This window comes from Carcharhinus amblyrhynchos, chromosome 25 (assembly GCF_965287045.1).
Source record: "Carcharhinus amblyrhynchos chromosome 25, sCarAmb.v2.hapA, whole genome shotgun sequence".
Lineage (NCBI taxonomy): Eukaryota > Metazoa > Chordata > Chondrichthyes > Carcharhiniformes > Carcharhinidae > Carcharhinus > Carcharhinus amblyrhynchos.
Window position 1 is genome coordinate 7,493,210 of NC_137348.1, and position 16,131 is coordinate 7,509,340.

Sequence of the window (16,131 nt, forward strand, 5' to 3'; positions counted from 1 at the left end):
AACAACGCGGGTTAAATCTACACACACTTCGTCAAAAATAATTCTTTAAATACAACAAGGCGCTGATTTAATATGTATACATGTAATTGTTTGGAAGTGCACTATTTAAACACGGTGTTTGTGTACAGGAGCGGGGGTGTCTTGCTGCAGTAATACAGGGCCGTGGCAACTGGAATATTGTGTGCAGTTTTGGTCTCCTTATCTGAGGAAGGCTGTTCTTGCTCTACAGGGAGTGCAGACAAGGTTTGCCAAACTGATTCCTACAACGGGGGGACTGATGTATGAGGAGAGATTGAGCCGGTTAGGATAGAATTCACTGGTGTTCAGAGCTGGTGGCCTCATAGAAACCTATAAAATTCTAACAGGACCAGACAGGGCAGATGCAAGAAGAATGTTCCCGATGGTGGGGGGTGTCCAGAATCAGGGGTCATAGTCTGTGAATAAGGGGTAAATCTTTTCGAACTGAGATGAGAAGAAATTTCTTCACTCAGAGTGGTGAACCTGTGGAATTCGTTACCACAGAAAGCAGTTAAGGCCAAAACATTGTATATTTCCAAGAAGAATTTAGAGATAGCTCTTGGGGCTAAGGGGATCAAAGGATATGGGGGGAGGGCAGGATCAGGCTATTGAATTGGATTATCAGCCATGATCATAATGAATGGGGAACAGGGTCAAAGAGCCGAATGACCTACTCCTCTTCCTATTTTCTTTGTCTACTTTTAGAGTCACAATGCCACAGAAACAGGACATTCGGCCCACTGAGTCAATGCTAGCTCGCTGGAGCAATCCTGTAAGTCCCATTCCCCACTCTACCTCTGTAGAACGGTAAAGACATTATGGATGGTAAATAGGTCTGAAGGGAATATCCACATTTGAATTGTGAATTTCATGTGGCAGGTAAGTTTCCTCACATGGAAGAAATATTAGCCAACAGGCGCGAGTTCATTTACATATAAAATAATGATTTGGATGTTTTGTATTTGAATTGAAAGTTTGTATTAATCTCAATCTAACAGGTTTCAGTCTAACTTTATTCTCAGGGGTTCGAATCCCATCATTCAGTAAATTAAAGATTGACATTTATTGGGGTTTGGTAATGTTTGAAATAGTGTTTTAGTATTTTGGAAGAAACTTAGACAGTAGGAGTAAGAATAGGCCATTCGGCCCATTTAGCCTTCTCCACCATTCAATGTGACCATGGCTGACTCCCCACCACAATACATCTCACACAAAAGTCCAGTAGCTTCGACACCCTGCCGCAGTTAACATCCTGCTGACTGCTGAGGTCGGATTATATACCCCACGCCCAAAGCCCTGTGGGGTGGCACGGTGGCATAGTGGTTCGCACTGCTGCCCCACAGCTCCAGGGATCCGGGCTCTGATCCCGGCTTGGGTCACTGTCTGTGCAGAGTCTGCACGTTCTCCCCGCGTCTGCGTGGGTTTCCTTTGGGTGCTCCGGTTTCCTCCCACAGTCCAAGGATGTGCGGGTTAGGTGGATTGGCCATGCTATATTATTACTTAGTGTCGGGGGACTAGCTAGGGTAAATGCATGAGGCTATGGGGATAGGATCTGGGTGGGATTGTGGTCGGTGCAGACTCAATGGACCGAATAGCCTCCTTCTGCATTGATTCTATGATACCGCTCTTTTCCCATGACTCCTTTAGTGTCTAGAAATCTAACTCTTTCTTAAATATATTCAGTGATTTGATCCCTGTGGTTTTGCTTGGCAGAGAATTCCACAGGTTCGCCACCCTCTGGGTGAAGAAATGTCTCCTCATCTCAGTCCTAAATGACCTACCCGGTTACCCTGAGACTGTGACCCTTTGTTCTAGGCCCTCCCAGCAAGAGGAAACAACATTCCTGCGTCCAGTCTGTCTAGCCCTGTCAGAATTTTATTGGTTTCAATTAAATCCCCTCTGATATTAACATGAAGTCAACTTGTCTCATTTCTATCGGTGCTTCTGAGGCGTTTACAGGAATGGAGAGGGGAACAAAAAGGGGGGTTGATTTGAATTTGTACAAAGCATATGTATGTATGTTTATGATATATAAATGTGTATGCCTGTAAATCTACGAATATGTTTCTAATAATTAACATATAAGGGAAAATGCAAGTTTTTCTTTTTAAAAGTCTACAGCGCGGGCTTTAATGAAAGCGAATTGTCTTTTGAATAATTCAACGCTCGCTCTCAAAGTGAGCGAGGATTGTGTCTCGGAACTGCTCCATTGTTGTAGATATATATATAAAAAAAACCCACTGACACGTGGATGGAGATGTAACTTGGGGGCATAGATGAACACGCCCGGTCAACGCGTCCAGCCCTCCTCCATCCGAGTCCCGAGGCAACAGAATGCATTCGCTGAAGGTGGCCCAGTGAGTCAGCTGACAACACTCATTCCAGGAATTCCCACTTGCTCTCTCTCTCTCTCTCACACACACACACAAAACACCAGTAGCTTCGATACCCTGCCGCGGTTATCACCCCTACTGCCTGCCAAGGAGAGATTACACACCTCACCCCACCCCAAACCCTGCGTTTAATTTTCTTGTTTTCGTTTGTCTCTAAAAAAAAACCTGTCATTTATGAAGAACATTTCTGCTGAAATCCGAAATAAGATGCTGCTGGAACACCCTGGATCCACCAGCTGTACAAAATCGACAGAGCGCTCACGGTTTAACAGCAGTGCAGGTAAGATGCGTTTCGTTATTGGAGGGAGTTAGTTCCCTGATGTTGGGAGTGTGCTTTTCCGCACTGGCTGAATTACACTGCAATGTCCCTCTGTCTATTTAAACAAAAACGGCTTTCTTAATGACCACAATTTCACGCCTCTTAAACCATCACCTCCCTCGTTGCCCCCTTACCCGTAGGCATCCATTCCGCTACTCCCGCCCCCCCCTCCAATTTATCAGTCTGTAGCCGACAATTGATTCTAACTGTCCCGGACCCAAAAAAAAGGCAAAAAGAGTCGCCAACATTGAAGTCAGCAGATACAGAGATATAGGAGACGGGAATAAAAGAGGCGTTTTAAATGCATTTCCAATAGTCTGTCAATCTTGGTAGACACTGTACCAATCCCATTGTTATCTGACAGCAATATTAAAAGCCTTCTGCTGTCCCTCTCTCTCATTATGAATATGTAACGAGCATTGTTGCTTGTATGTATTTTTTAAAGAACCTTTAATATGCAAAAAAAGAATTGCCGAGCAGAGCGTTTAGTTTTTTTTGGCTGCTCTTCTCTGCAGTGTAAGTTGTCTAGCAGTATTAAAGGGACGGTGACGCTTGCTGACTTCATTTTCTATATTTTTGTTTAAAGATGAATTGTAACTTTAACCCCCGCCCTTCTGTTCGCTGGTAACCACCGCACGTTATGAATATGTAATGAGGTTCATTGTTAGGAAATTCTACCAACAGATGTAAAGCGCGTGTCTGGTCTCGGCTGTCAATACAGGGGCATCATTCATACTGAGATATCTAGAGCAGCAGAACTCGTCTTCTGTAACCCCGAATGGCACCGAGATCCAACAGGCTGTCTGCTCGCCCTCCAGCCTCCTCCCCCCACCCCCCCCCCCTCCCCCACCACCACCACCAGTAGCAGGATAAATCTTGTAAAGGTGGGGTCGGGGGGGGGGGTGCTATTTCAGCGCAGGTGAACCCCGCCTTCCCCCCACCCCAACCAAGGCACGAAACACCCTGTCTTAAACTCCGTCCCGCGCATTGACAGTGTATTAGGGTGGGGAATTCACTGACACTCATCCTACCAACGCGCACACACTTGAACCCATCCTTGTATACCCGCTGTGTGTGCTTAGGGATCTGTATGTGTATGTGTGTGTGTATGTATGTGTATATATGTGTGTGTGTAGGGGTCTGTGTGTGTGTATATGTCTGTGTGTAGTGGTCTGTGTGTGTGTGTATGTGTATATGTGTGTATATGTGTGTGTATGTGTGTAGGGATCTGTGTGTGTGTGTAGGGGTCTGTGTGTGTGTGTGTGTGTAGGGGTCTGTGTGTGTATGTGTGTAGGGGTCTGTGTGTGTGTGTATATGTGTGTGTATGTGTGTAGGGGTCTGTGTGTGTGTGCATGTGTGTAGGGGTCTGTGTGTGTGGGGGGGTGGGGGGTGGATGGGTGGGGGAAACGGGAACATTTCAGAGGAGCGGCCGATAATGTTTGTCAAATTCTATCCGCAACTTTTGGCATCAGTGCAACAAGTCCCAAGCTTTCTTGGGAGTTGGGTCCACTTAATGGTCAGTTTATTCGTCATAATGTGGAGATGCCGGCGTTGGACTGGGATAACTTTATCCCAGTTTATTAGTGCCCAAGGCGCTTCAGATTGAACATATAAGGTGCTGTTACTCAGGCAGTTTAATATTTTTCCCCGAAGGAGAAGCGGTGATTCCACAACCTAATATCTCCAGTTAACCACTGAGTTTAATAACGTGACTTCCAGGGTTGTTACAGCAGCGCCCGATAGAATAGCCCTAAAGGTTGCATCTTTTTTTCAGGGTTGTATACACGATGTGACACACAACTTCCTCCAAGCATCATCTCCTCCTTCAGGCATAAATTTGCTGAGCATGTTGTCCCATTCTTTGATGTGGCCCACATCCTGTGGATGTGTAGGGAGGTCTCCTTGCCGTTAGTTGAAATTTCTGACCGAGCAGTAGAATGTGTCCAGTTGTGGGCAAGATTATACGGATTGTTGCATTCAGTGACATTAAGACACCTTTACCTGTCAGTTTAGTAACGGCGGAGGCTGATCTCTCAAGTGGAGAACGGGCTGATAAAACCAGCGTTTAATAGACCCCAAATTGCGCTGATGTGGAGTAGTTGTGGGGGGCGGCGAGGTGGTATATTCCATTCATCACTAAAATCCTGTTCATCTTGTCAAATGTTCGTGCCTGCCTCACGACCACTTCCATTCCTTGCGAGCTGGAATGAAACAAGAAGTGGATTTGAACATGAAGCCTGCTCTGTGAGGTTAAATATCACAAATCAGGATCCTAACACCGATTAGACAGTTAAAACAAGGGCTGCTTTCGGCCGGGGTATCGTTGCTCGAATTGATTTATTATTGTCACATGTATTAACATACAGTGAAAAGTATTGTTTCTTGCGCGCTATATAGACAAAACATACTTACATAGAGAAGAAAAGGAGTGCAGAATGTAGTGTTACAGTCATAGCTAGGGTGTAGAGAAAGATCAAATTAATGCAAGGTAAGTCCATTCAAAAGTCTGACAGCAGCAGGGAAGAAGATGTTTTTGAGTTGGTTGGTACGCGACCTCAGACTTTTATATCTTTTTCCCGACGGAAGAAGATGATTAGAGTTTGCGATCAGTGCTTACACTCTCCGATGTGTCACTAAGGTCCACAAACTGATTCTGAGCTTATTAAACTCGGATGAAATTTCCAATTCTATTCATTATCACAACTCTTGTGCGCGCCACTTGTGATGGGGATGGGGTGGGGGCGTCATTTTAAAGTTGCATTTAACGCTGTGAAACTTACATGTAACACACTCACACGTCGGTGCCTTTCTCTCCATCATCTTCCTCCTTTTCTCTCCGTCTCTCTTTCTCTCTGGGGAGAGATGTTGCCCCCTCCTCCTCCCCCACCTCTCCCCGAATACTCACTCCCCACGTTGTTCCCAGTGGCCTGGTCCGCTTCCCATTCTCTCTTGCCCACCTCAACGCCAATAATTAATGGAAGGTAAAACAAAAATTATCGAAGTTTTTAAAACTTGGTGAGACTTGGGGTGAGGGTGGGGGGGGGAGGTGGGTGGGTAGTGTTGGGAAATCTCCCACACATTGGCCACCGTTCACCCAAATGTGTTTGATAAACTCTGGGAACGCAAACAAATGGGACATTGATTTTGAATTTATCAGGGGATATATCAAGAGCACTACATTTGATTTCCCAAGGCACCGCTCGCCTTTAAAGATCAGTGTCAGTAAAATTTATCAGGGTGTTACTTTGCTTAACATTTTATTGAACGCCGAATCTTTCAAAACAAACCTTGGGAGGGCGGGGGGGGGGGGGGGGGGGTGGAGGTTAAACTCCCCTTTTTAAATATATATAATATTTCTTTCTCTCCTAAAGTCGACGCCAGCCGGGGTTTGGAATTGAGTGAGTTCTGTTTATTAAGGGTGAGTCCCTTGTGACATTTAGTGCGTCGCATTCCAGGGGAGTTTGGGGAAGTGGGGTGGGGCTGGGAGGGGAGGGTGAATTTGTAGTCCCAGTTACAATAATTGACTGCTCCAACCGCCCCCCCCCCCCCAAAGCGGCCGCATTTTCCCCCTCCCTCCCGGGTCGATAATCCTGGTGAATGGACCTCGGTGTTCCCCAGTTACTGTGTCTTGGTCAGAATAAGTCTGGAATTATTCCAAAGGGATAACACGGCACGGGAGAGAACGGACTGGGTGAGTCTGCCCCATTAGCAAGGGGACAGAACATATCAATATCCTCTGGGTGATTTCTTATCTGTGTTTCCCCACGTGAGTTAGTTACACAATCCTCACATGTTAACTGTCATCCGCATTTGCTTAGATTTGTCTATTAATTTGATATCTGATCGATATCTTGAAGAAGGACAATTTCCCCACACGTTTACCTGAGTATATTTAATGCGTAACTCAAATTAAACCGCTTTACGATGTGGGACTACCGCAAATAGAATTTGTACACACTTTATCCCAAATCATATCAGGCTGACTCATATAAACTTGTCCTTGTGCCGAGAGCTCCGTGACCGTGTAAGTTAGAGAAGCTGGAAACGTGTTTATTTAACCCACTGTGGGAGGCTGGGCATAACCTCCCCTCAATTGTGCGCCCCTCTAGATATTTATAATTTCATCACTCGGGTTCCTGCTCTCTCTGGCTCTCTCTCCCTCTGTCTGTTTCTCTCTCTGAGTCACTTTCTTACCCGCGCCCCCCCCCCCCCCCCACCCCGTCTCAGTCATTCTCTGTCTGTCTGTCTGTCTCTTTCCTTCTGTCTGTTTTTCTCTCTCTGAGTCACTCTCTCCCCCTCTCTGTCTCTCTCAGTCATTCTCTCCCTCTCTGTCTCTCTCTCCCCCTCTGCTTTTCTCTCTCTGAGTCACTCTCTCCCCCTCTCTGTCTCTCTCAGTCATTCTCTCTCTCTCTCTCTCTGTCTCTCTCTCTCTCTGTTTCTCTTTCTGAGTCACTCTCTTCTCTCGGTCTCTCTGTCTTTCTCAGTCATTCTGTCTGTCTCTTTCTCTTTCTGTCTCTCTCTATCTGTCTGTCTGTCTCTCTCTCCCTGGCTGTTTCTCTTTCTGAGTCAGTCTCTCCCCCTCTCTGTCTCTCTTTCTCAGTCATTCTCTCTGTCTCTCTCTCTCTATCTGTCTCTCCCTCTGTCTCTCTTTCTCTGTCTCTCTTTCGATGTCTCCGCATGGGCATTAAAAATGGGCATTTGCTCTCTTCGTTCCTTCCGTTCGGTTCAAATTGGTAACAACAAAAAACGAGAAAACCTTAGGCAGAATCTCCTGTCCTTGGAGCCAAAGAAAGGCGCCGGTAAAAAAGGGGAAAAAACCGAGATCGTTTCAGTAATATATATATATTAAACTGGAATAAATTCACCAAAATAAAACAAACTCGTCAGTGGAAAAAATATCGAGAACGATATTAGCGAGATTTTGCGTTCTTTTTCCGGCTGGATAGATGAATAAAGGAGCAATGCCATTTGGATCCGAATTCTCGCACATTGGCATTGGGAAAAATACAAGCACAAACCTCCTTTTAATCAGATATATTCATAGTCAGCATAATTACAGTTTATGTATGTTTTGTATGCACATAATCACATCTACAAATAGTGATTTTGAACATAATCTTCATGAACAGTTCGATTAGTAATTACTAGAACTGGTGAAATTGGAAGGGGTGTCTAATTAGTGGGCAGAGGTTTTATCACCTATTCTCCAGCTAAGTTGCCCAACTGCATTAGATATCTCCCCCACCCCACCCCACTACCCCCTCCCACCCTCCGGCCCCGCCATCCCCACCCCCGCAGCCGCTTTTACAAGCTTAATTTTCTGTGCAACTTACAGACCGACACCTTACAGAATCCTTTTTAAAAGGATGTTTGCTCCGTTTTGAATGTTTAAATGTCACGTTTCATTCAAAATTCACTTCAACGCGAACGTAAGTTAAACTATGGAACGCGCCAGTTTTTTTTAAATCGTCCCAAACTGAAATTAAATCGCTTTACGGGAAAGGTTGAATGAAAAGAGGTTTTCGACATTTGGATTTTATATGAGGCATAGAAGCTGGAAGGAAAGACAGGGGCTTTATTTCTTGATGAGCCACAGGTGCTGCGCCTTGTTCCTGGCCCTACATCTCTCCGGGGCTTTCTACTCAGGCAGGCTCCAGTGGAGATGGGGAATCACACACTTGTACACTTCAGTCGCTGGAGTTACTAGTAATGTGCGTGTTATGTCTGTCAATGTATTTGTTTGTTTCTGTGTGTGCACATATGTGTTTGTGTCAACAATATTTATCAGGATCCTTCTTAGCATTTTATTGAGCGCCGAATCTTGCGGCGACTGAGATTGTGTTTGTGTAGTTGTGACTGTGTGTTTGTGTTAATACGGCTATGACTGTGTTTATGTTAGCGTGACTGTGTCTATGTGTGTGTTGTCAGATTGTGTGTATGCTTGTGTGGCTGTGGTTGTGCGCATTTGCATGCGTGTGCAGTTTTGTATGTGTTTGTGTGACTATGTGTGTCTGTATGGTTGCGACTGTATGTGTCTGACTGTATGTGTGTCTACGTAGTTGTGACTATATGTGTGTGACCGTGTGCTTGTGTGGTTGTGACTGTATGTGTATGTCTGTGTGGTTGTGACTGTATATGTGTGACTGTGGGTCTGGATGTGGTTGTGACAGTATGTGTTTGTGTGACTGTGTGTTAATGTGGATGGGACTGTGTTTGTATGAATGTGTTTTTGTGGCAGTCTGTGTGACTATGCGTGTATTTGAGTGGATCTTTTTGTGCGTGTGTGCTTCTTGGTGTGTTTGTGTGTATTTGAGTCTGCCTCTGTGTGTTTGAGTCTGTGCGTGTGTGCTGGGGTCAGTATGTTGGTGTCAGTTCAGTGTGTTGGGGTTAATGTGTTGCTATGCAAGTACGTGAGCGCCTGTGCTCGTATAACTTGGCGGGTTTGTGACAGTGTGATCGCGTTTAAGTGTGTGTGTGTGTGTGTGTGTGTGTGTGCGCTGTACACGCAATCTACCAGCCCCATCCGCTGGAGTGCCTCCCTACATCAACCCTACAACCGTGAGTGCCTCTCAGCTTATCGAACCAGCTTGTGCTTTACCAGCGGGCACTATCGCGGTTGAAAAGTTAACCACAACAAACATTGGCAGCGGTGCAGGGGGGTGGGGGCCTCGGTGTGGGGAGTGCAATTCCTTTCCAAAATTACAAGCAAAGATTTGGAGTTTGGTGGAGAATGCAAGATGGATATTGTTAAAGACTTGAAGCCAGCAGCGAGTTCAAGCACAGATGTGCTGTACTCTTTGCTAGCCCAGAATGATGATGGACCAAAAGGTTTTCGATCAGAACCTTGTACAACACCACCCTACTCTCCAGCTATAGAGTGTCCCTCACCTCAATCCTAAATAATTCTCATAATCTACCTAGACCAACACCTCACCGGCCACATCTAGACATTCGCTGGTGGATTTTGCGCTCTGATTGTTTGACGGCGTGTTATACAAACAGTCTGATATCAAAAATCAGTCATTAACAGAAATTAGGCTAAAGAGGTTCTCATGCAGTGCCGGAGATCAAGCCTCGAACCGGCCAATTATCCAATTAGATGATATTTCCCTTTTCGAACTTTTGCATCTGAGTTTTTTATTTAAAACACAGAACCAGCCATAAAATAAACCACCGCTCACCCCTCCCTCAGGCTAACAATCTTGTTTGGGATTTAATTTGCTAAACATAGTTAATATCGCCAATCTGATGACTCTTAATGTATTATAGTGATCAACTTTACCATACAAGCGCGGCGTTCGTGGTGGTACAATAAGCGGCGCTACCTGCGAATAAATGTCAGCGTTATCATTGCGAAATCTAACTAGCTGTTAATGCTGCAATATGATTTTTTTTTGAGATCTCTCCCTCTGTTATCGGGAGGTCTTGCTCTTATTTCGGTAATGCATCGGATTAGAGCTATACCCGATGGTGGATTAGGGACATGTTGGATGTTTCTGGTGTGGCATAAACCTGGTCTCCCCTCAAACCCCCTTTCCGCATCACAGCTAGCAACGAGTTTCTATAAAACATTTATCAAATTAAATAAGCGTTAAATTCTGATCTCAGTTCTTCTTCGATTGGATTCATCTGTATGTTTTTAATGGGTCAGAATAACAAGGGATGCGTCAGTGGCAATTAAAGTGAATTTAATCGTATACACAATTATATAAAACAACCTAGCTGACGGAGAGAACCGTGTGCATTCAACACTGATCGAAAGTTCCTGTAAATTGCTTCTCCGCCTCTATCAGAGTCTCCCCCTTTGCAATCATACGGAAATATGTTTTTTTTAAGCGTTTTCCTACAGAGCCGAAAATCAGTATTTGTCCCATTTTTGTTCTGGGAAGGGAGGCTGCTGTCTTCGCCTCCCCTTCCAGAGAGGGTGCAGTATAGAGCGAACTCCGTTCCAATCCATCGGGTCCGAATAGAAAAGTCAGAAGTTGATACACACTCTGTCCGGCATCCATTCGAGATAAGCAAAGGAAGTGAATTTGATTTTCTTTAAAAATCCCATAATAAATCTATTAGATTTTAAAAATTAAACCCTAACAAAATGATTAAAACGGCTGATTTATTTGGAGTTTAAAGTATAAACAGCTCGCACAGAAACATCACAAATAAACACTTCATTATAATCTACGTATAACCACCGCTCCATCTGACTAGAGGAAGATACAATGGAAAGTAACAAGCTTTGCAAATTCTAGCGGTATATTTAATGATGCAAAGCAGCTCCTCGCATGGGGTTGATTATTTGTGGTGTTCTGCTGGACCGTACGTAGAATATTTATATCTGCGTTTCACTATTGGGGTATAAAAACACGCTAGTCGCTTCAATACTTCAACAACTAACGTTGTGCATGGATACAATTGCGCGTATTTCTTTCTCTGGTTTTATTCCTGGCAATGCAGTTTTAATATGTCCCGTGAAGTACTTACATTTCACCAACTCGGATTTAGCATGTAAGTATACCCGTGTGTATGTGTGCATGTGTGTGTGTCTATGTGTATGTGTGTGTATGTGTTGTATGTATGTGTATACATGTGTGGATTTGTGTGTATGTATGTGTGTATATGCGTGTCAGTATATGTGTGTGAATGTGCATATGTGTGTGTATGTATGTATGTGTATATGTGTGTATTTGTGTATGTGTGTGTTTATGTACGTTTGTGTATATATGTGTACGTATGTATGTGTGGGTGTATGGTGTGTGTGTATGTATGTGTGTTTGTATGTATGTATGTGTGTGTACATGTGTGTATGTGTGTGTATATGTGTTTGTGTATGTGTGTGTGTATATGTTTGTGTGTGAGTGCACTACTCCCTCTTCTTGACCGGGGAAATCTCACTTGGGTTCTGATCTTTATTTGGCTGCTACCGGGTTGGCGGGGCTGTCCTAGGAGAAGAGGTTTGTTCGACTGTACCTGTATTCCCTGGAATTTAGAAGGGTGAGAGGACATCTGATTGAAATATATAAAATTCTAACCAGGCTGGGACAGATGCAGGGAGGAGGTTCTCCCTGGTTGGGGAGTCTAGATACAGTCCAACGCCGGCATCTCCACATCATGGGGAGCCTAGAATCAGGGGTTACAGTCTCAGGATACCAGCTAGACCATGTAGGACCGCGGTGAGGAAAGAAATCCTCACTCAAAATAATTCTCTACTACAGAAGGCGGCAGAGGCCAATCACCGAATTAATTCAAGAAAGAAATAGGTAAATTTGAGATTTTAATTGTATCAAGCGGTGTGGGGAAGAAGCGGGCGTTGAGTTAGAGACATGATCATATTGAAGGGCCGAATGGCCGACTCCTGCTCCCAGTTTCTTTATCCATTATTCCCGTTTAATTCGCCGTTATCACTTCACTCGCCGTCTCGGTGACATTTATTGGGTTTCACTGGACGGCAGATTCTTGCTGCATTATTGATGAAGAACCGGATCTTTCCCGTGCTTGGCAAGTCCCAATCGGTTACATTTCTCTCGCCGCCTTCAGCGTCCAAATGTTTCAGTTTTAACGGGCTGAATTCCGAAAACAGGAGACAGGGGCTGGGGAGTGGGCAGAAATACTTGCAAAATTTTACACCTCGTAAACGTGTAGGCAGACGGAAAGGAATCGTACAGCAATTAAAATGAGGCGAATTTATCACATAGAGAGTTTAAAGCCAAATGCCAGCCGTTTTTTGCTGATTTGAAACGGAATTAAATCAATTTACACATTTAATAGTTTTATTATGAGTACCAATTATCAAAATTCCACTCCGGGAATATCGGTGATTCAGTCGCGAATTTTATACATTAATAATTTCATGAATATCTGATTAATAATTTTATTAATACATTCATTTAAAACACATTTAAAAAATGGGATTTGCTTCCATCCTGTATGATGTGAAGAGGACAGTTCGATTAATAATTCGTAAACGAACCACATTTAAATGGTAGGATTTGTATCTACTCTGTAAGATGGGAGGACAGTGCTTCGATAAGATACACCCATTCAGAAAACAAAACCCCGGAGCATTTGCCTCGTCCTTGTTTGGCGCAGATGAGCTTACCTTTTGATTATGAGTTTGATTTTTGACTGGGGGGTGAGTGGAGAGCAGACCAATAGGGGGAGTTTCCAAAGCTGCCTCTAACTAGCCCACCCACCAGCACGGAAAGGTCTTCATATCACGGCGGAGTTCAAAATCTCCCTTGGCTCTTTGGCCAATTTTAAATGGAATTAATTATCTATTTCTTATTAACATCAGTAAATGTGGGAGCAGCTTCATTCCAGAAACCTCATGCAACCGTCACACAATTCAGCCTCCCATCCATTGACTCTGTCTATACTTCCCGGGGAAAAGCAGCCAGCATGATCAAGGATTCCACGCACCCCGGGCATTCTCTCTTCTTCCGTAGGGAAAAAGATACAAAAGTCTGAGGTCACATATCAATCGACTCAAGAACAGCTTCTTCCCTGCTGCCATCAGACTTTTGAATGGACCTGCCTCACACTAAGTTGATCTCTCTTTACACCCTAGCTATGACTGTAACACTACATTCTGAACTCTCTCTTTTCCTTCTCTATGAATAGTATGCTTGGTCAAAAGAAACAATACTTTTCACTGCATACCAATATATGTGTGACAATAATAAATCAACATCAAATCATGCTGTTTGGGGAATGAAACCTGGCCTAACTGTGACTACAAACCCGCACCTGAGGGGCACCACATCTAGTCTGGAAATGAAGTGTACATTGCAGTGTACGTAAACACCTTGAGAAAATGCAGCAACATCTCAGCAGGTCTGGCAGTATCTGTAAGGAGAGAAAAGAGCTGATGTTTCGAGTCCAGATGACACTTTGTTAAAGCTTTGATGACCAAGGGTCATCTGGACTCAGCTCGTTTCTCCCCTTACAGATGCTGCCAGACCTGCTGAGATTTTCCAGCATTTTTTTTTGTTTGGGTTTCAGATTCCAGCACCCTGCAGTTGTACGCGAACAGCTTGTGGTGATACCCCGAAGGCACCCACTTTCTCAATGGCGACAGGTTCTAAACAAGGTGGCGGTCTATCTGTGGGGACGGCGCTTTGGTCCTGCGTTTTCTGCGGGACTGTCAGAATTTGGTGACCCCTCTTCCCCAGCTTCCGCCCCCCCCCCAGCAGCCTGTTCCCCCCCCACCCAGCCCTCCTCGTCGCCCCCCCCCCCCCCTCCCTCACCACTACCTGGAGGTCACAATGCAAAGTAAGGTTTTGTTCTATTCTCCGTTAGGGGGTTGAAGCTCTTAAGAGGTAGCGATAGGAACTGGATTCATTTAATGTCAGTTCATTTAACTGGAAACTTCCACCTTCCTCACACCCATCGCCTCCACATGAATAGATCATCCCAGATCTACAAATCAGGTCGAAGGATCGGAATATCCGTTAAACGCACTAGGACACCAGATTTTTTTTGCAATCTGGTCCTGTCTCTTTCTCAGCGGCTACAATTGCAGGCAAAGACCAATCTCACATTTCAGTCACAACATTTTTCCTTTTATTCATATTTGACCCATTCCGCAGACTTCTATGGCAACTCATCGAACCAATGAGACACTGATGTGTCTGTGTGTGTATGAATGAGTGTGTGTGTGCGTGTGAATGTGTTTGTGTGTGTTTGTGAGTATGTGTGCGTCCCTGTGCGTCTGTATGTCAGTGTGACTATGTCTGTGCGTGAAAGTGTACGTGTCTGTGTGCGTGTGAATGAGTGCGTGTGTATTTGTGAGTTTGTGTGTGTCCCTGTGCGTCTGTGTGTCAGTGTGAGTATGTCTATGTGTATGTGAAAGTGTGTGTGTCTGTATGTTTGTGTGTGTGTGTGCGTGTGCGCCTGTGCGGCTGTGTGAATATGCCCGTGTCTCTGCGCGTGTGTCTGTGTGTGTCTGTGGGTGTTTATGTGAGTGTGAGTGCCTGTGTGTGTGTGTGTGTGTGTGCGTGCATGTGCCCCTATGTGTTTGTGTGAATATGCTTGTGTGCGTGTGTGTGTGTGTGGGTGTGGGTGTCTATGAGTGGGGGTGCCTGTGGTGTGTGTGTGTGTGTGTGTGTGTGTCAGCAATGAAAACTTCCATGAGATTGAGAGGGGAATTGGGCACAAATAAGGAGTTCAGGCTGCTTCATAAGCCCACTTTTTTGACTGGAACTGATGCTGTCCGAAATCTGAACATAAAGCGGAAACACTCATTTTCATTACATCCAGGGATTCAAGCTTTTAAATGGAATTGTTCGGCACGGGAAAAACTGAACGGAAGGCAATATGCTCTAAACTAAACAATATTGCGCGAACAGTAATATTTCACACTGTATTCAGTCAGCAATTTTTCACACTGTATGCGCACAGTAATATTTCACATTGTATTCAGACAGTAATATTTTACACTGTATTCAGTAATTAATATTTCACACTATATTCACACATAATATTTCACACTGAATTCAGACAAGAATGTTTCTCGCTGTATTCAGACTGTAATAAATATTTCACACTGTATTCAGACAACAATATTTCTCGCTGCATTCAGACTGTAATAAATATTTCACACTCTCTTGAGACAATAATTAATGTTTCACATGTATTCGGACAGTAATTAATATTTCACACTGTATTCAGACAGTCATATTTCACACTGTATTCAGACAGTAAGTAATATGTCACACTGTATTCTGACAGTAATATTTCACACTGTATTCAGACAGTAATTAATATTTTACACTCTATTCAGACAGTCATATTTCACACTGTATTCAGACTAATTAATATTTCACCCTGTATTCAGATAGTAAGTAATATGTCACACTGTATTCTGACAGTAATATTTCACACTGTTTTCTGACAGTAATTAATGTTTTATGGTGGATTCAGACAGTAATTAATATGTATTCAGATAGTAAAATTTCACACTGTATTCAGAGAGTAATTAATATTTCACACTGTATTAAGACAGTGATTAATATTTCACACTGCATTCAGACAGTAATATTTCACATTGTATTCAGACAGTAATATGTCACACTGTGTTCAGACAGGCATATTTCACATAGTATTCAGACAGTAATTAATATTTCTCACTGTATTCAAACAGTAAGTAATATGTCACACTGTATTTGGACGGTAATACTTCACACTGTATTCAGACAGTAATTAATATTTCACCCTGTATTCAGACAGTAATATTTCACACTGTATTCAGGCAGTAATTAAGAAATCACACTGTATTCAGACAATAATTAACGTATCACACTGTATTCAGACAGTAATTAATATTTCACACTGTATTCAGGCAGTAATTAATATGTCACACTGTATTTGGACAGTAATATTTCACACCATATTCTGACAATAATT

The 16,131-nt window shown here is 43.7% G+C and overlaps 1 protein-coding gene across 1 annotated transcript in view; it reads left to right on the forward strand.

Moving 5' to 3' along the window:
• Positions 1–2,405: 2,405 nt before the first annotated feature.
• lhx3 (LIM homeobox 3) overlaps positions 2,406–16,131 on the forward strand; it is a 59,881-nt gene continuing 46,155 nt past the window's right edge. The window contains exon 1 of the mRNA XM_080211841.1: positions 2,406–2,691. Coding sequence (XP_080067967.1) covers positions 2,586–2,691 — 106 coding nt within the window. The 5' untranslated portion in view covers positions 2,406–2,585. The remainder of the gene's footprint in view (positions 2,692–16,131) is intronic.